The sequence below is a fragment of the Egretta garzetta genome, unplaced genomic scaffold, assembly GCF_000687185.1.
Source record: "Egretta garzetta isolate BGI_Z169 unplaced genomic scaffold, ASM68718v1 scaffold354, whole genome shotgun sequence".
NCBI lineage: Eukaryota > Metazoa > Chordata > Aves > Pelecaniformes > Ardeidae > Egretta > Egretta garzetta.
In genome coordinates this window covers 3,585,801-3,606,743 of record NW_009259593.1, presented here as the reverse complement: position 1 = coordinate 3,606,743, position 20,943 = coordinate 3,585,801, and the positions used below count along the sequence as shown (strand labels likewise).

The following is a 20,943-nucleotide window of genomic DNA, read 5'->3' as shown; positions in this document are numbered from 1 at the left end:
GCTTCTCTAATAAATTGGAAGCAGAAAACATAGTTTAAAAAAAAAAACCCTGCCAGCTCTTATATTTAGTTTACTGAAGAATATGGTTAAAATGAACATTATGTTAAATTATCAAAAATTCACAAGAAGCTTTTATGTTCCCTGTGCAATGGCAGGGAAACTGCAATTGTATATATGTGTAGATTGGCACTGGAATTGAATTCATGTCCTGGAATTCAAATTATCTCAATTTTTTGTTTAACTAGGTTAACCAGGCTTTGTTTTTGCTTTATCTTTCCCATTATAAAAAAAATCTTGAACCCAAAGGTGAATTTTAGGCAGAACTTATTTGAAGTTTTCTGTGAAGTAGATTCATCGTGAACACCCATAAATTAGGTCCTGTCAAGAGACTAGTTTGCAATTGATGTTATGCTCTGTGGCAGACTAATACAAATCAAGATGATGTTATTGTCCTTCTAGCTTTTTGTTTAAATAGATTTACAGTCCAGTATAAACTTACAATTCCTTGTCACAAGGTTTCTTTCATCACAGTTATTCTTTATCTCAATTATGAAATGCTTAAGGCTATCACTCTGTTTCATTTTATCAGTTTTTACTTTCTCCTTTTTGAGAGACCTCTTCCAATGACTTGAGCTCTTCTGTCCCCATATTTCATGTTCAAAATTACCAGAATTACTGTTCATTTGCTTTCCAGATGCAGAGTTAAGACAGTGTCCTGAGGGTTGTGACTGAGCTAAACCAGAACAATTTACTTCTCTTACTTCATTGCATATTAAATTGGAGGAAGGCAAAAAGCTGTTTCTACAAAGGCTTTGATGAAAACACACATACCTAGACAATAAAAGCTAAGGGACAGGTTTCCTGTGCATCCATTTTCTTTTTCTTTGAATTTTTTTCTATTCTCAGTGTATGGAGAGTGGGTCCATAAGCACTCTGAACACAGTGGTACATACGTATTTTATCTACAGCCAGCTGCAGTTCATTCTTATGGCTGAGCTTTGGGATATCTACTGTGGACAGGTCTGTACTATGCTTAGTCTGGCCTATGCTCAATCCAGTCAGATAAAATAATAAATATTTGGGACTTTGCTAAAGCAGGGGGCTTTTCTACTCCGGAGAGCGTTAAGCTTAGGCTGATAATGCCTCTTAAGAGCTTACAATGTCAGTGATGTGTCTGGACTTGAGAAGAGATTTTTGTAAAACTGGCATTACGTGCATATCCTCCAGATCTGATCCTCTTCTTATTCATGCTGGTGCAAAGACTACACTGAAAGCATTTTGAGAGCTTGTGTCAGAAAGTGTGCTGTAACAAGCAATGATTTAACTTAGCAAATGTTTGCTTTGATTCTGTGAATCATGCAACTCATATTTTTTAATTTAAAAAAAAAATATTGAATTCTGCATTTAGCCCAAGTCTCCTTCAGAGCTTCAATACCGCTGAAAGTTTGCAGTGGAAATCTATGGGAGGTAACAACAGAAAAACCTGAATGTTTGGATAGATTGTCAATACTTTTATTTCACTGGTTAAGAAAGAAACATAAGTGTAATTGTATTAATAAATTACAAATCTCTGCAGTACCCTTTGTACAGGTAGTCAGTAGGCATTGTAAAGCATAGTTCTGTATATATTATTTCCTGTCTAAATTCATAAATGTATTGTCATAATTTCTTTTAACAGCTACAGGAGTTTTGTTTCTGAAGATGCAGGCCCGAACACACTGATTGCTACAGTTAATGCTGTTGACCCTGATGGAGATGGTGTGACATACGATATTCTGTCTGGGAATCAAAAAGGAAACTTTGTTATTGACCCTAAGAAAGGTAATATTACATTAGCTCTTTGCTGCTGCACTCATAATGTTGATTCTGATATGGTAGAATCTTGAATTTGGTCTTTCTTAGGTAGCAATTATAAAAACTGAATAGCATATGCTATTTTTGAACCTAATTAAAAGAAGTGCAGGAAAAAGGTGCAATTGTTCTAGACTCTCTTATAATGTCAAAAAAATAGTATGATTTTCCTAAAAGCTTTATATAATTGACCTATCTTACTTGTTTCATTGTTTGCTTTCAGTCAGTAACTTAATGGAGAGCATTATTATAGATAACAGGTAAAACAGACAGTAACTTAACAGAGAATGTTATTGTTGATAACAGTGACATTCCAAAATGTCAAACAAGGATTTGAGTAACATTTAGTCTAGGAGACTAGTTTCAAAATTGTAGCAAGAAAGGGCTGCTCTGCAGGGAAAGTTGAAATAGGAGTCAAGGGTGACAGCAAGGCAGGCAGGGGAGGTACCTCACAGCCACAAGCGCCATCCTGAGCAAGAGCAGAGCAGGTCCCGTGATAGAAACCTGGTTTATCCGACAGTCCAGTGATCACCAGGCAGGTTTGCAGTGATCAGATGTGTGTCGGGTCAAGCTGGGAAGCCAAGGCAGCAAGGCATCGTCGAGGTCAGCAAGATGCACAGCCAGGTACAATGCACCCCCAGGGGAGCATGAGGAAGGACCTGGGCATAAGCACAGCTCCTGAGACATGGGGTGGAGGCCACATTCAAGGGCTTCTGACAACTAACTGATCCAAGGTTAGCCGGCTGTATGGTGTCAGAGCTGGCCTTGAACATGGGCAGCCAAACCCAGAGAGCAGGAGGAAGAGTTTGCAAGGTCTGTTGGTGCACTCAAAGCTTGACATCTACCTGCTGCGGTTAGCCAAAGATACTATTGGTAATCAAATAGCCATGCAAGGAGAAAAAAACTATAGGATGGCAGTTCTGACTGGCAAGTTTTCTTTGTGCAACTTTTTCAATAACTCAGTTTTAACTGGTTTAAAGTGGTCATTTTAATTTTTAGTTGAGGCTCTTTTTCCCCATGCTTGTGTCTATGTCCTGATTACGCATGTGTGAGCAAACACTTCTTAACTGAGTTTACTTGTGTTGTACTGGCGCCAAATGATGCATTTGTAGGTGGAATGGGACTACCACTTTTATTTCAATTAAGGCAAAAGTATATAAAACATGAACTCAGTAAGTATATTTTCATTTAAGGATAAAATCATTCCCATGAGCAATGCTATTTAGCCAAGAATACTATATGCATGAGAAAAAAAAAAGTGTGGGGAATACTTTGCAGTTTAAGTAATTTGTTTTGAAATACCAGGTTTTACAGATTTTAAAATTCTTTTCAGCAATCACATATTTTTAAAACCCCAAAGGAAAAATTCCCATAACATTGGTGTCCTCATTTAAAAAAAAAATTTTTTTACAAAATGCACAAACATACATCATCTGAGTAGGCTGGCATATCCCTTTAAATTAATAGGATAGATTTGCTGCTTGTTGCTTGAAAAAACAAAAGAGGAGGATTGAGACAGAAACAGGCAGAATTGAAATCCCCTTGATGGATTGAAGTAACTTAATTAACTTCAGTTTAACTACTTTATATTTAACCTGTTTTGAACTGCAATCAAAATCTGAGCTTACATTTCTCAAAGCACAAGCGTTGAGTATGTAGGAAGGAGTAAGCCATAATAAGTTATTCCTTCTCTTTATTTCACAGAGTTCACTTAGCATGAAATTTTAATTTCAATGCAAATAATGTTTTTGCAATATTAATGTAAGATTCTGAAATGTTCCCAAAAACGTGGTCTGCAGGTAACTTGCAAGTGTTGAAGCATGATCCTGAATTTGAGAGCTCCTTTTATCCTTTCTGACTTAAAAATAGAGTTGTAGGTTCCAAGAGTTAATCTTCTAAAGATACTTTGGCACCTAAAGAGGAACAATGGTTTTAAAAGTGTCTATTTGCCACAGGAAGAGTACATCTGATGCTTCTGATAAATCTTTATTGTAAGTGCTGAAAGAATCTTAATGTTTGATTGATAGGATCTCTTAGGATTAGCTCCATAGTTTTAATACAGATAATGATGTATATGTACTTTTATACTTTATTACCAATTAATTTTTATAGCCTTTGAAATTTAATTTTAGAAACATTAACACTTTTTTCAGAACACTTTTGGGCTTTTGTTGCTTAAGAAACCAGTAAAGGTTTATACAGTGGCTTGCGGCAGTTTCAGAAACGATGTCAGGAGAATAGTCTGTACCCCCTTGTCACAGAAATGCGAAGGTAAAATGGAAATGTGTCAAAAATAAGTGCTGCAGCTAAAGCAATACATTTGCAAGCAAATTGAGTGACATTGATGCTGTGACAGTACTCTGTTGTAATGACAATTGCTATTATGCCTGATGAATAATAGAGGTGATTGACGAATGATGGAGCAAAAGAATGACATCTTCTTACTGCGTGGTCTCAGATGTAGTCTCTTTTGCTTTTGTAGCAAATCTTTCATACATCTTTCTCTGACAGTGCCTTTATGTCCCATCCAGCAGGGTGTATCATTTGGGTGACTTGGGAGAGTAGCAAAACACAGGTTTCTGAGGATATGTCTATATAGCTAAATGCTGCTATGATTGTGCTGCAGGAAGGTAAACTTGTGCTAGTTTCAGTTGAACTAGCATGGGTAGCTACAGCTGTAGACATGGTGACACACGCTTCATTGCAATAATGATATAGAACATAGCTGGGCCTGCTGGTAGGGCTGGTGCAGGTTAAACAGAAGTCTGCCACAATGTTTCTCTGGATTCTTTGTTTTGTTTTGTTTTTTTCTGCAGCAGATAGGCTAAAGCTAATATGTGTAGGTCAGCTGAGTTGTAGCTGTTATCTCATTCAGTTCTGTAGACATACCTGTTGTGCTGTCTTAGTATCAGACTGCAGGAAAAATACCATAGTTCAATTAAACTCTAGCAGCCTCATGGTTTATTGGTGAATGGGTAAACCAGAATGACGTGTTGTCATGCTTATTAGTGAGAAGAATAACAGTAACTGGTTAATGTACCAAAAAAAAAATAAAACCCCACAACCTATCGTTGTTTTTACAGGGCTAGTTAGACTTCGTTCAAGTCCGTTTCCTAAGCTGCAGGGAACAGAATATGTACTTAATGTCACAGCTACTGATGATAATGCCTCTGGAGGGCCCCATTCTCTTACAAGTACTGCCCAGGTTGTTGTGAAAATTGATGATGTCAACAATAACAAACCTGTCTTTCAGAAGGTAAATATATGAGGCTCGGTCATTTATATTAGACTGTGTGGTAAATGTTTAAGACTGTGTTGTCACTGCAAGTGATGCAGCAGATGAGCTATTCAAGAAGTGGTCTGCTTTTGTCTCTCCTAGTCCTGATGCCTCTGTCTTCTCCATCTTTGCCATTCCTCTCCTAATACTTAGAGGGTTTGTTCTCCTCTTGTGGGTGAACAGCTCCTGTGACCACTGTCTCTTCCCTGATTCACATCTCATTTCTGGCATTTTAGAAGATAAAGTTGAGTGAATAACTTTTGGAGGTTCAGTGTGACAGATGTGATGAGGAATTGATAGGTATAGCTGTCTATGCAGTGGACTTGTTCCAGAATATTCCAGAATACCTCTCTAAATTGCATAGGCTTCTTTTGATTATTGTGTGTCTGGAATTGATGAAAGAGAGAATAATGAAAGTGGTTTAGCTTAACTTGTAAAGTACTCTAAAAATAAATGCTTGAGAAAGAGAGAATAATGAAAGTGGTTTAGCTTAACTCTACTTACTCTACTTAACTCTACTCTAAAAATAAATGCTTGAATGTGCTTTTAGAATGTTAATTCATATTAAAGAACTAGCGTGTCAAAATTTCAAGTTTGATGCTGATGGCAAAAATGTTGGTGGGCAACATTGCATATTTTGAAAAATCAGTGACTATTAACGTCAGTCTTGGAAATTCTCAGAAATCTGTCCTTGACAAAGTTACTCTGTGTAGAAATCCCTTTTTGACCAAAACCATTCTGTGGTTTGGGCAAGCGTATGCCCTCTTTTTTATAAGACTTTTGCTAATATAGAAAAATATTTGCATTTGGAAGTATGTGCAACTGTAATTTTTTTCCAAATACTTTCACTAGTTAGAGATGCTCAGTGGCCTCATGCTATGTGGTGTTCGTATAACCGCAAAATAGCAAGTGAAGTCTGTAAATTAATCATGGCACAGATAAAACGTTAACAGCAGTGCATGTGAATAGAAGGGTAGCTAAATATTTTTTTCTTCTTTTTTTTTTTTTTTTTACCTCTAGTATATCTTTAATAAAATGGTATAGTAAGTCCTTGATTTTTGCTTTTTTTTTCCTTCCCTCTTTTAGTGTCAGTATTATCGGGAGCATGCTTCTGTGTTGGAAAACCAGCCTGCTGGGACAGTTGTACTGCAGGTTGAAGCCACTGATGCTGATGAAGGAGCCAATGGTATAGTGAAATATGGCTTTATGGACAGAGGTGGTGTCCTACCAGCATTTAGTATTCATCCTGACACAGGTAAAGCAAATATGATACTGGTGTATAGAAACCACTTTGTTACACTGATGGGAAAAAAGCTTGAAAAAAATCAGACTTTGTGCTTTTTCATTGAGTTTTTTGATAGCAGACAAAAGATAAACTATATTGACTGCATGAACAGATATTCTCCCTTTAGTTTCATATGTGTCCAATACTGAACTGGAACCGATATTTTCCCTGAAATGTGGAAGTACTGCTATGTGAAGTAACTTTTGTGGTTTTGTAACTAGATTTAAAAAAAAATAAAACACTGTATTTTAGGTGTGCATTATCTTGCAACATTGCTAATGGCATATAAATGATTTATCCAAATGACAGTAGTCTTACAAACAGCAAAGAGACTAAGTCTTGGAAGGCCAAAACTAAATTCAGGCTGAACTTTTGGAGGATAAAAGACATGAAATATGCCTTTACCCTATTAGTGTTCCTCAAAACAAATACTTTTTTATAAGCTCGTTCTCTTAGTTTGGTACTTATCTCTGTTTTCGAAGTTTTAAGTCCAACTGTGTGTAGATGTAAGCGTATATGAAGTTTCTATCTGCCTGAGCAGTGCAATTTAAGCTGTTGAAATTTGTTAAATCTGGTGATTGGATCCTTGAACCTGAAGTTCACATTATAGGTGTATTTAACCTATTGCATTGTATCTCAGTGTATTGACAGACAAATAAACATCTAAATGTAGAATATCGTCAAACGCATAGTATTTTAACACTATGGTATTTAATTTGTTTTCAGGAGTTCTGACAACTGTTCAGGTATTTGATCGAGAAAAACAGAGGGAATATCCTATCACTGTGACAGCAACAGATCAGGCAGCGGAACCACTCATTGGAATATGTCAGATAAATGTTATCATCCTGGACCAAAATGACAATGATCCCAGATTTGAAAACACCCGCTATGAATGTAATTGAGAGTCATTGGATAGAGTTTCGGTGCCCTGAGTGTGAGCTTACCTGATGTCTAAGATTCTTGGGTTGTGTCTTTCCTGGTAGTAGATCTAGTGACCAGCTAGGTGATTGCAGCCAGAGATGCATTTACCTTAATTAATTGCAGAACTGTTAATCTGTGTAATGTGCAGTGTAACGAGTACAGTCTTGACTCATAGGCCTTACTGAGCATCGTTATGGGAAAATTCCTTGAAACAATAGCCATGTCAGTATCTTTCCGTACCTGAGTGTCCCAAGTGTCTGTGGTACTACACAGAGATGAGAAAATTGTAATAAGCATGTGAGTGTGCAGCGCTGAGCACTAACTGTATACTTTGTTTTCTGATTAATATATTTTTGCCATAACTTTTGATTACATGCTTTTCTCATTTGAATTTCATCATTCTTCACTGTTTGTTGTTTTGCCTTTCCATCTTGGTTCTTCAAAAACCCCTTCCTGTTTATGGATAAACACCCAGAGGCATGTATAATATTAATAAAAAATTGAAGACTGTTAATTCTCTGTTAGTTGTACTGTACAAATCCTAGAAAGTAGTTTCTGACAAAGTGGTCCTTTTCTTCTGGTGTTATGCAAGAAATTAAAATTCCATTTATGTATATTTCATACAGAGCAATTAATCCCTTAGTAAAATACAAGACACACAAAAAAGGAGTATCTTATGAGAAGTAGGAATGTGGTAATATGAAGTTCAAAGATGTTCCATAGCTCTGGAGTGATAGCAGCTCTTTAAAATACTCGTTTTGATTTTTATGGCCATTGTTCCAAGGAAGATAAAGTTATAGCTTCCATACATTATTGCTTTAGTATTTCTTAGTAAAATGTTCATGGTACTTTAGTGAATTAATGATGAGTTTGAAATATCCTTTCCTTACATTAGATTTCCTAAGAGAGGACACAAGAGTTGGGACAAGCTTTCTTCGTGTTGTAGCCCGTGATGATGACTACAGCTCAAATGCTGCCATTACATATTCAATATCAAATGAAGAACCAAATTATTTACAAATTAATCCTACTACAGGCTGGGTTTTTGTGAACCAACCCATATCTCAGGTATGGCACTTGCTTTCCTTTTTAAGCTGGCTATCTCAATATATCATAGGAGGGACTGAGGTCATGAGTTTGTCCTTACCTCCATGTTACCCTTTCACATTAAAGGACCAATATGTCATGATTAATTTAAACATGAGTCTAAGGCTTTTAGCTGATGAGCTCATTGACTATGATTTGCATATAAGCAAGCTCTGCTTTCAGCTGGAAAGCTGACAGCACTGCCTCTGAGAACTTGTTCTTCCCATTTCATTAGCTTTGGCATACTAATATCGAGGTCTGGAGGGCTGAGACCGTAAGCAGGGGAGCAAGAAACCAGGTGTAGGACTTCACTACGTTAACAGGCAAAGAGTTAAGACACAAACCTGAATGTGAAAGAGTGTGAAATTTTGCTTCTGATACAGATTCTCAACTTGATTTATGTTAGTTGTTGTGGACTAAGCATAGCTATCCCTCAGGAAGGTGAAGGCATAATGAACAAAATTGTTGCATTTATTTACCTAAAATTTACCAGTTGCAGCCGTTAGTAGATACCTACATAAGCAGTTTGATATTTTCAGAGTTGTAAAGTAATTTGTGTTAAAATGAAAATATTGTTGTAGATGTCAATTTTTAAATACATAGCAGATATTTTTAATATTGTGTGCTGCTTTTGGCTGGGATGGAGTTAATTTTCTTCCTTGTAGCTGGTATAAAGCTGTATTTTGGATTTAGGATGAGAATGATGTCAACAACGCACTGATGTTTTAGTTGTTCCTAAGCAGTGTTTACACTCAGTCAAGGACTTTTCGGCTTCTCATACTGCCCTGCCAGTGGGGAGGCTTGGGGAGGTGGCGTGCACAAGAAGCTGGGAGAGGATGGAGCCTGGACAGCTGACTCAAACTGGCCAAAGGGATATTCTATACTGTATGACATCATGCTCGGTTTATAAACCAGGGGGAAAGCTGTCCAGGGGCCGCTGCTTGGTGACAGGCTGGGCATTGGTTGGTTGGTGGTGAGCAATTGTTTTTCATTTGCGTCACTTGTCTTTCTTGGGTTTTATTTCTCTCTTCTTGTTGTTTTCCTTTTAATTACAATTTATATTATTATTATTTCATTTTCTTCCAGTTATTAAACTGTCTTTATCTCAACCCACAAGCTTTCTCTTTTACTATTCTGATTCTCTGCTTGCTTACCAGCTGGGGTTAAACCATGGCATGTTGAATTTTAACTTCTGACACACAAAACATTGGTGAAGGTGTGTCCTTTTAATATGTATTCTTTATTGAATGTAAGAATGCTACAGACCTAATAACAAAAGCTATTGATAGGTAAGCTTAAGAACTCAAGGGCTCCACAAGGTGGGGTTTTTGTTGTTTTGTTATAAACTTTGTGTGAAATTTGCTAAGGTTTATTGAGACAAACAGCAACAGTTTCCAATAACCTTAACTGAAGCAAATAGCAGAATTTTCAACAACTTTGCACCTACTTCATATTCTGAGTTCAGTATTCTGCAGTTGTGTATGTTTTTCTTCAGTGCAGGTTTTTCTAAATATGCCTTTGATTTCATGTATTCATTTATTTTTTATCTTTATTTATTTTTATGTGTTCATTTATTCAGATCTCTGATCAAAACCCTCTGTAATAAAACCTTTTTTACTGTTCAGAGGTCATCTATAATTCGAGAGATCGTTGCTACAGATGGAGGTAATAGGAGCAGTACAGTTGAGCTTGCGGTAACCATTACCAGTGCAAAGAACCAACCTCCACAGTGGGAAAGAGACAGCTATGAAGTTGTTATTCCAGAGAATACTACACGAGATGCATTGATTTTGGTAAGGTTGGGACAGAGTTGTTTGTCTGTCCAAAGTCTATAGAGTAACTGAATGTTGCTTATTTGCTTAAATATAGTGAGCTTTTATAAGAATTTTGTGTACTGTAAGGATCAATGATCTGCTGTCAGTTTTCTTTCAGAAATGCTAATGGTAACCATCATTTTTGTGCTAATTTATATGTATGCAACCACTACTTAATTTCCTTCCCATTTGGACAACACTATAGGTGTTCCAATTTTTTGAATGCTTCTGTGTTACCTGAGGTGATTATTTGGCTTAAAGTACTTAGAGTTGTTCAGTTTGATTGCTTGGAATGAGTAAGCGGAATAGCTTTATGAAGTAACTCCAAAATGCATATTTTTAGGGTAAAAGTGCGAGTAACCAAGTATGTAATGACTGGTAACCTTTGGCTGCACCTATTTGCAGCCTGGAAATGTATCAGGCAGGGTGAAGTTTTGGTATCAGGAAATACTTGTTCTAGTTTTTTTCAGCTGAGAGCTGAAGATCTGGGAGAATCAATACACAAAAGCTTTTAGAAATGTTGCTGTACTTATGAAAGTGTCGATTACGCAAACTTTTTGAACCGTGCAGACAATCAAAGCAACTTCTCCCCTTGGTGATCCCCGTGTGACTTACAACCTAGAAGAGGGACTTGTTCCAGAGACCAACATGCCAGTTCGTTTCTACTTGACTCCAAACAGACATGATGGTTCTGCTTCAATCCTGGTAGCTGAGCCGCTAGATTATGAAACAACAAAGAACTTTGTACTGAGGGTTCGAGCACAGAACGTTGCTGCAGTTCCTCTGGCAGCATTCGCTACGGTCTATATTAATGTAACAGGTGTGTAAGCTGTTAAGTAATGTTGTAGTATAATCATAGTACTTTCTTTTTTCTTTCAGTTTTTATAGTTTTCTCTTTATGCACTCTTTTTGCCATTTTAGATGTCAATGACAATGTCCCATTCTTCACTTCATCTATTTATGAAGCCTCGGTAACAGAGGGAGCTGGTGTTGGAACATTTGTCATTCAGGTGTCTGCCACCGACCTTGACCTTGGTCAGAATGGTGAGGTAAGCAAGTGGGGACCTACATCTTCTGTGATGAAAAGTATGGAATGACTTCTGTATGAACAATGGCTAAATAGACTAGAAGTCTTCAACCTTGAAAAGGAATGACTAATAGGGAAACATGAGATTAAGTAGTTAATTACATGTTTCTCTGTCTTGCCACATGAAAAATGCAACTAAAACTGTTAGATGTGAGACAGAAAACAAAGAAGAAGTATTTATGCAGCCTGTAGTTCAGGTGAAAAACTTGCTATAGAATGCTCTGGTATGGAAAGGTCTCCATCAACCTAAAATGTGATTGGAAAATTAATGGAAGAAAAAAATGTCTTAAAAGTTTCTGTGAGTTGTAAATCATTGAGGGTACTGAAAACTGAATCCTTACAAAATATGTTGTTAACACCAAAAGTGGATGTATTTGTTACTGATTTTAAAAATCCAAAGTAGGTATATCTTTAGAACAAGAGTTCAAGCTGAAGTCAAGTGCATGAAAACATATATGTATATATGTATATAATGGAGACTAGAACATGGTCCATGATACTGAGCAAGTTCAAATTCAGCTCACCTGTGGCTATTATATTAGTACCTATTATATTAGGGTCTTTAGCTGAGTTTGAATACTGTTGCACAAGCACTGTGCAAATGTGAACTAGAGAACTTGGGAACTGATTAGACAAGAGAAATTTATTCCCATTTACAGATTGGCAGTCAACATGCAAGGAAGTTAATTGACTTTAAACTATATTGCTCAAGCTTGTAATTTACTCAGCTTTCTTTGCTCTGATCAAATTCTCAAACACAAGACTGTTAGACTGTTCTTCCTCTCTTTAAATACTTATTTAGATGTGAACTATCCAACAAAAGGCAAGTATAGATTAACAACTTCTTTTTAATCCTTTAGATAACTTACTCCCTGCTACATGACAGTGGCAGAGACTACACATATTTTGGCTTGGATTCACAGACAGGTTCAATATACACTGCCTCAGTGTTTGATAGAGAGAGGAAGGGGTCTTACCTTCTAGAAGTCAAATCAGTAGATGGGTCTGAATCAGCTCGACCTGGAAAACATGGGAAGCCAAACTCTGGTAAGAGACAGATGTCTGTGACAAGCATGATTTTACCTGGATTGGTCTCTAAGAACAGAAGCTCTGAAATGCAAAATTAAATGTTAATTTCCTTCTTTTCAAGTGTACTTGTGAGTGTCTGTTGTTTTGGCTTTGGAATTTTGTTTTTACTCTTTGTCTGTGCAATAGTTGTGTCAGAGTTGGAAGAGATATTTTATATGGTGATGAAGCAAGTTTTTTGTTCTGAAATTAAAAGAACACTAGGGCTTTATAGTTAGAGTTTAGAGAGTATTTCCTAGCTAGCAAGGATGTACCTATTATCCATAGGATTCAGATCTTTGGGTAGTGGAGGTGTTCGTCAAAGCACTGCGTATTCAGTCTGTATTATACATATACAGTCAAAGTACTGTATTCAGTCAAAAGTAACCGAAGTATGAAACAGGAAAGTTCAGGATAGAAAATACCATTCTCAATCAATGGCTGTGCTTAAATAAAGACTTAAAATTTGGCTTTTGTGGCTTCAGGACAAAAAATTATGACTAAAAATGGTCCAATTGCCATATTAGTCATCAATTATTCACGTATTATCTGTTTAAACAAATTGGATGTGACATTCGTTTGATATCAAAGTGCTTTTGAGTAATGTTGGTATATATATTGTCCACAACCCTAAGGGTTTGTTTCTATATTGTCTGCATATTTGTCTTCATTTAATGTGCAGCTAGACAGCTTAAGGAATTGTAGCTGACAGAAGTGGTACAGCTGAGTATTTTAATCTCTTGTTTCTTGTCTCTCTAGACACGGCCTACGTGCGCATTTTTATCAGTGATGTGAATGATAACAAGCCTGTCTTCACTCAAAGCGTCTATGAAGTAAATGTGGATGAAGACCAGGATGTGGGCTCGACTATCATTACAGTCAGTGCTAATGATGAAGATGAAGGTAAAGTATTGGAATTCCCCATAGCTGTGTCTAAAATATTAATGAGTTAATTTCAGCACACCAAGACATATTTAGTGGTGTTAGAAAGGAAAATGTCTTTTTGTCTCTTGATTTTAAAACTTCTTTAAGTGTGAACTGATCGGGCATGAACATTAGTTCATAGTGGAGCTGTGAGGCATAAGTCAAATAACTCTTATTTCGGGAGGCGATGCATTAATGTGGGATGACGGGGAATAATTTCTGAACCAGCAAATAGAAATTTATTATAGATCATATAATTTTCTTACGAATGGGTACCAATAAAAATGTCCTAGTTAACTAGAATGAATCAGACTTGATTTCAGTGAGATTCATTTATTGGCACTGTATCTGAAATTTTGAGAAGTTCTGTTAGGACTGTCTCCTCTGCCTTGATACATAGTTATTCTGTTTGTTGTTAACGTTTATGCATAAATGAGTATGAGTGCATAATGATTCTATATGAAGTATTTTATGATAACTCATTCTTACATGCTGGGTGTTAGCAAATAAGGGTTTTGTCTTTTTGGTTCCATGGCCTTGGCCAGTCATATTGGTCCTTCACTGAATTCAAGGAATCATAAGTAAAAGCAGAATTAATACTTCATTGCAAAGACACATTTTATAATTAAATACAAATTGCAATTGGACATACCAGAATTAAAAATGCTAGTAAGTAATCTGACATAGCTGCATGTTTTAAAAGAGCACAAAACTATAATACCAAAAATCAGTTAGCGTATGATTTGTACTTCATCTTAACATCACACGTTTTAATCTACTTCAAGAAATGTGTGTTTTCTGACGCTGTTGGTAATTGACAGGAACAAATGCTAAATTACGGTATCAGATCACAGCTGGCAACACAGGAGGAGTACTTGATGTAGAACCAGAAACAGGAGCCATTTTTATTGCCCAACCACTGGATTATGAAGAAACAAAAACGTATGAGATTCACTTGTTGGCCTCTGATGGGAAATGGGAAGATTATGCAGTTATCATCATCAATGTCATGAATAAAAATGATGAGACTCCAGTTTTCTCTATCAGTGAATACTACGGAAGTATAATTGAAGAACTGGATGGGCTACCAGTCTTCATACTTCAGGTAGTGTATGCAGTTTCAGATGTTACAATATTTCAGTAAAAAGAGCACGGATTACTGTGGTACACTTATGTTAGTAATAAAGCACAGATATATTAATGAAATTTAGGTTTTTTGTCAGTGGAAGAAGAGAAGTCGACTTTTATGGAAAAATAATTATAATGATAGTAAGTGAGATAAGCAGGATGGATCATCTGTGATCCTAAAAAGCAAATGATTAACATTTTAAAGTAGCTAACAGAATAGTGTTGTTAAATTACCTCTATAAATATGAAAAAATAAAATACTATTTTAGTATTAAATATCTACATTGTTACTGTAGTGCAAAGCGTATTTACCTACTCTGAATTGTCCCTCAGCCACCTCTCATTTGCCATTCATCTGGCATACACATATTAGTAGCATGTCCTATACGTTTGTGTGGACTCCTCTAGACTGTATCAGTATACAGGATATAATGCAGTCATTGCATATTTTGTAATTTCTATGTCTTTGTTGCCAAAACTTTTGTAGGTTATGGCAAATGATCCTGATAGTAATGTGGATGAAGGAGATTTGAGATACTCATTGCATGGGCATGGTGCAGCTGATATTTTCACAATAGATGAGAAAACGGGCAGCATTTACTCACACAAGATGCTGGATCGGGAAGAGAGAGCACTGTGGAGATTTGTTGTATTGGCTACTGATGAAGGTGGAGAAGGACTTACAGGATTTGCTGATGTAATTATTAATGTGTGGGATATAAATGATAATGCACCCATGTTCACGTGCATGCCTGATGATTGCAACGGGAGTGTCTTTGAAAATTCTCCTGCAGACACATTAGTCATGGAAATGGGTGCAGTTGATCGTGATGATCCAAATGTAGGTCTTAATGCTGTCCTGACTTACAGGATAACAGAGAATGTAAAAAATGAGTTTGGTACTGACATGTTTAATATCAATCCCAATACCGGTACAATCCATGTAGCGGGAGGAATGCTAGACAGAGAAAGGACTGAAAATTATTTCCTTACTGTTGAAGCAAGAGATGGGGGAGGGCTAACGGGAACTGGCACTGCCACTATTTGGATTGCAGATGTCAATGACCATGTACCTAAATTCACAAAAAAGATGTGGCAGACAACAATTCCTGAAAACACTGCCGTTGACTCAGAAGTTCTGCAAGTGTGTGCTACAGATGCAGATGTTGGCGAAAATGCTGACTTAAAATTCAGTATCATCGGGGGAGACCCAGATCAGAAGTTTTATATTGAGAATGACAAAGAATGGCAATGTGCTACTATTAGACTGAAAAAAAAATTGGATTTTGAGAATGCACGTGAAAGGCAGTTTAATCTTACTGTTACAGTGGAAGATCTTGATTTTTCTAGTATTGCAGTGTGCCTGATTGAAGTTGAAGACTCTAATGACCACAGCCCAGTTTTCCTTTCTCAGTTTATTCAGACGAGCCCTTTCTTTGAAGACATGCCTGTAGGTACTACAGTAACCACAGTGAGAGCTACAGACAAGGATTCTGGTTTGAATGGGAACATTATATATTCTATAAAGTCAGATTCAGATCCTATGAGACAGTTTGCGGTTGACCAATATGGTCATGTGATTGTGGCAAATACACTAGATCGTGAAGTCATGCAAAAATACAGTTTAGTTGTACAAGCTGCCGATCAAGGCACACCTGCCCGCACTGGAAGTATTACAGTTTTGATTAACTTGCTTGATGTTAATGACAGTGGACCAAGGTTTGAGGCACCATACATGCCTGTAGTTTGGGAAAACTTACTGAAGCCTGAAATAGTGTATATGAACCATACATCAAAACTGCTTCATGCATTTGATCCAGACACTGAAGTAAATGGGCCACCCTTTACATTTTCATTGCCACCAGATTATCAGAATTCTTTGGATTTTTCTCTTACTGACAACAGAAATAACACAGCAACTATAACTGCTTTGAGGTCCTTTGACAGAGAAAAGCAGAAGGTGTTTCATCTGCCAATAGTTATAACAGATAGTGGGACTCCAGCTATGAGCTCTACAAACACCCTAACTATAACAATTGGTGATGAAAATGACAACTGCCATGAATCTGGCCATAAGGAAGTCTATGTGTACAGTTACAAAGGTAAGTGCTATCTGGATATTATATCAGATTCATGAATATAGAACAGTTTTACACATAATTTCTGTCTTGCAGTTCTTAATTTTATTAAATGGTTTACATATTTTGAAACTGAAGCTCCAATTCTGTAAACTAAATAAAGTGGAACAAGTAATGTATATTTGTGAAGCTTAGACCCTAGTGTGTAAAAGATCATCTACCAAAAAAAATGTTAGCTGCAAACAAGTGTATGTTGCACTTGCAGAAAAAGCAAGTTTATAAACTGAGAAATTGTATTTTCTGTTGATTAGTTTTCACCTACACAGAGGAAAATTTTTTGTGTATGTGCACACATGATTGGGAAAGTATCTGATGCTGAGGAATCTGGAGATGAGAATGGCAGAACTGAAGCAACTTAGAGAAACAGAAGTTCATAGATAAGCCCTACCCAGAAATTGTAGACCAGTCACACCTGTACTGAGACAGCCACTGTGTATCTGAGCAGGATAGAAATCTTTTGGAAGGAGGTTTTCTGCTGTCAAGAAAGGATCTGAGAGAAAGCTGGATCGGTGCTTTTTTTTTTAGGAAAAGAATAATCTTTGGGGTGCAGTATGTGACTGCTTCATACAACATGTAGTCTTTGAACTGGAAAAAAAAAAAGATACTGTTCTGCACAGTACCTAGTTCACGAAATACTAGCAGGAGAGCTGCTCTGTGATAGCAGCCACAGTACTATAAGGTTTAACGTTCTCGTGGGAGAGAGCAGAACAAATGCATCCATTCAGTGAATGCTTTACATTTTCTCATCAGAGTGGTTTAACAGAGGATGAAACATTTAATAGTATTTTCTAAAATTTGTCTTGAATTTCTATTACTGTGTTTTTTTCCTGAAATTACCCATAAAACTTGACCTTAAACTAGTCCTGGTGGCCCTTATTAAGCATGGCTTATTATGCCTTTCCCCAAATATTCCATTCCAGATAGACTTGGCTATATCTCAGTTATCATTGCAATGGTAGAATTTCTGACAAATATTAGAGAAGATTAACCTGCAGAAGGTAATTTTGCAGTGAGTTATTTTTGCTGAATTCAGTATGCCTAAATTAGAAAAAGATGTGACCAGATCTTAATGTAGAAATGAAAGATTGAACTTCTTAGGGTGGATTGGCTCCAGATTTGAACATTTCCTTGAAAATTTCCCATGTTGCTGGATCTTGGCTGTGGATTTCAAAGGTCTCCTTCCCTGGAGTTGCTCCTTTTGCTATTTTAGAACAGCTGCTTGGATGTTCCACTTCTGTGACAGCCCACAGGGGCCTGAAAAAAGGGCCAAGAACTGGCACAGCTTGGTGGCTTCTTGCCCATTTCCTTTCCTTGGTCATGTCCTTCTCTCCCAGCTGCACCCCACAAGATGCTCTCCCTCTTTTGCTGGATTCCACTGGTGTGCCATTTGAAATAGTAGAGTAGTAATGAAACATTTGGAAATTAACTCCTGATGTGCTGGTTTGTTTGGTTTTTTTTTTGTCTGAGAATTTTATAGAGAGTTGTATTTATGTATCATTCTGTTGTTGTTTTGTGTTGTTTTCAGCTTTTCTTCTTTCATGTGACATCCATAGTGTACTCACATGTCCAGGACTGACAGAAATCGTATGAAAGGCTTTGCATTATTTTAAGAATCTTGGATCATAACCATCAGCAAATTGAGCAGGAATCTGGAAATAATAAGTACAGTAATGAATGCGGCAGAATATAAAGTACACTGAAAAGCAAAAATTAAATGCAGATTTATTATAATTTATCTCAACAGGAAAATGGTCAACAACAGTGCTTGGGGAAGTGTTTGCACCAGATCAAGATGAGTGGGACAATAAAACATTTCTCTCTGAAGGAAAACTGCTCAAGTGAGGGTTGTATTTGTGTCAAAATGAGTAATATTTATGCTTCTGTAATTATTTTACTCGCCATGAATTTCTCTGTGTTCAGGACGTGTATAAAGCCAGGGCTGTTGAGTGTATTAAGGAATGTACCTTCTGAATGCTCTTTTTCTTTTTTACTTGGGTAACTATGTATTAAGAAATTAATGCATGAAATGTTTTTTTCCCAGAGAATGCAGGCTCACACCATGTTGTTGATTTTTAGTCAGATGTCATCATTAATTTATTCTAAAATGTGCATTCTGCAAGATCTAATTTAAAAATAGGCAGAGCTTTTAATACTTGCCCTCAAATGTTAGAGTTGATGGAATACAAATCCCAGACTTAAAAGGGCAGAATGGAATAATTTCTTCAAAAATGGAAGGGAATTTGGTGATCTCTATTGATGGCTAAATTTACAATTGCATGCAAAACCCATGACTCTTACATTAGTGGAGTTCTTTCTGTTAATTGAAATGTTGAATTGGATCCTTATTTCCTACTTATACATTATTTGTTCATATCATGAAGTGAGTTGGCATATAGCGTAATTGTATGCTGTTTGAAATACAGAAAATGAATGTGAATTTTTGTTTCTGCTGTGAATTAGAGTTTAAAAACTTCATGTAGCCCAAAACTAAAGACTGACTTTCTGTCCATCAGCAGCCCCTGGGCCTTTTTCCATATTAAGAGGTTACTGTTCCATAATGGAACGTGGAACATGGAATTTTACCATAATTAATGATTATTGTCCCTTTGAGGTGGCAAAAGAAGATGATATCAGAGATTTCATACAGACTTTATCCTGTTTCATATGGATAAATGAGCAGCATCTGGAATGAATTTGTGTGGTTTTTTCATTCTCTATTACTTATCTCTTAGACCTGCTCATGATGACTATGTTGAACCACACGGTTCATCTACACCCTGCTCATATTCAGGATTGGGAAAGTCTGGCTATTTGGAAGTGGCAGAAACATTTTTCTATAAGCTCTGTAGATTGTAATTTCTGAGTTAAGGTGTTTCTGGTGCTTTTATGAGGTTGGTTGTTAATTCCCATAAGTTTTGATCCTGTAACCTTCATAGTAACATTTAAGACCTTCTGAATTATGTGAATGAATAAAATAAGTTCTCAATTTTGATTTATTAAGGTTTCCTAATTGAAGGTTCATGTCTAGATCTTTCAGATTAAATCAGAGGACTGGTTCTTTGATGATGGTGGATAAGACTCCTCAAGGAATATACAACTTAAAAGTTAGAGTTTCTGATGGAGTTTGTCCTGATGTTATATCTACAGTACAAATCCACGTCAGAGAGATGGAAAATGAAGCTGTACAAAACTCAGCCACTGTGCGTCTATCAGGTTAGTTTTATTTGCTGGTGAGAGCTTAGATCAGCTGCTTCTATAACTGAATGATTATGTGGTGTAGGTATTATTACATCAATACTTGATTTACTTATCACTGTAGGGCACTTTCCAGTATGTTTCCATATTGTTAAATAAGAAATAAATTGAGAAATTTAACTGTGGTCTCACAGTATTTCATGTTTATCTGTTTTTGGATTCCAAACTTAGATGTCACAGCAGAGGACTTCATAAGGAGAGATGAACACGGCCAAACAAGACATGACAAGTTCAAGGAACTACTAGCAAAAATGTTACCTGCTAAGTTTAGTGATATCATTGTCTTTAGTGTGATGAACGTTGATGGAAAACAGACAGATGTAAGATTTGCAGTCCATGGTGGCTCGGCATATTACAGACCTGAGAAACTGCATGCTGAGATGGCAGCATTTCAAAATGAGGTATATTCTCTAGGGTTATTGTGCATCTGTGTAATTCACCCAAATACTGAGTTTGCAAGGTATACACCCCAGACCTCAGTGAAAGAATATGCTGGGTCTACGGATAAGGTTTTTTTGCTTCACTCAGGACAAAAACTCTTGTCAAGCAAGTGCTTAATTCAAGCTTTCTCCCTTCTCCTTAGTCCATACATACAATTACTGTGTGGTTGTACTAACTTCTGGTTCAATAAATATAACCAGTTTTTAGTTGCAGAAAGATGTTTCTCCATTACCATCATGGTACAGTTAATTGTGTTTTCTCCAGTCAGTGCTTCATTGTGTAATCGATCAGACTTTCAAATATAAAATCAGAAGAATCCCTAAAAGGCAAAGTGTTACTGTAGTACAGAGAATGTCTTCAAAATGTCAGCTTTTTGGACATTCCAGATGCTGATGGAAACGCCCAAATCATCAGCGTGTGGTTAGGCACTTATAGTAGAGGCTTGATACCACCCAGATGGAAATTCTACTGTACAAAGACATGATGGTCCATAGAAAAAATAGTGCTGGAAGGAATATACAGGTTAGAAGAACAGTTACAACAGATGAATGGAGATGGAGACGACCAGTTTTGTGATTGTATTTAACTCAACAAAGGCGAACTTTAAATGCAAAGTGACACCCACCCCCAGCTTTTCTTAGTGTTATAAGGGGAAAATAGTTTTTGAA

The 20,943-nt window shown here is 36.7% G+C and overlaps 1 protein-coding gene across 4 annotated transcripts in view; it reads left to right on the top strand.

Moving 5' to 3' along the window:
• LOC104125588 (neural-cadherin) overlaps nt 1-20,943 on the top strand; it is a 50,380-nt gene that overhangs the window by 9,283 nt on the left and 20,154 nt on the right. For all 4 annotated transcript variants that reach the window (XM_035893606.1, XM_035893607.1, XM_035893608.1 and 1 more), the window contains exons 6-20: nt 1,679-1,821; nt 4,935-5,107; nt 6,215-6,383; nt 7,140-7,310; nt 8,233-8,405; nt 10,049-10,216; nt 10,808-11,057; nt 11,159-11,286; nt 12,185-12,371; nt 13,149-13,292; nt 14,135-14,418; nt 14,929-16,543; nt 18,324-18,417; nt 19,608-19,792; nt 20,006-20,235. In XM_035893606.1, coding sequence (XP_035749499.1) covers nt 1,679-1,821; nt 4,935-5,107; nt 6,215-6,383; nt 7,140-7,310; nt 8,233-8,405; nt 10,049-10,216; nt 10,808-11,057; nt 11,159-11,286; nt 12,185-12,371; nt 13,149-13,292; nt 14,135-14,418; nt 14,929-16,543; nt 18,324-18,417; nt 19,608-19,792; nt 20,006-20,235 — 4,114 coding nt within the window. The remainder of the gene's footprint in view (nt 1-1,678; nt 1,822-4,934; nt 5,108-6,214; nt 6,384-7,139; nt 7,311-8,232; nt 8,406-10,048; nt 10,217-10,807; nt 11,058-11,158; nt 11,287-12,184; nt 12,372-13,148; nt 13,293-14,134; nt 14,419-14,928; nt 16,544-18,323; nt 18,418-19,607; nt 19,793-20,005; nt 20,236-20,943) is intronic.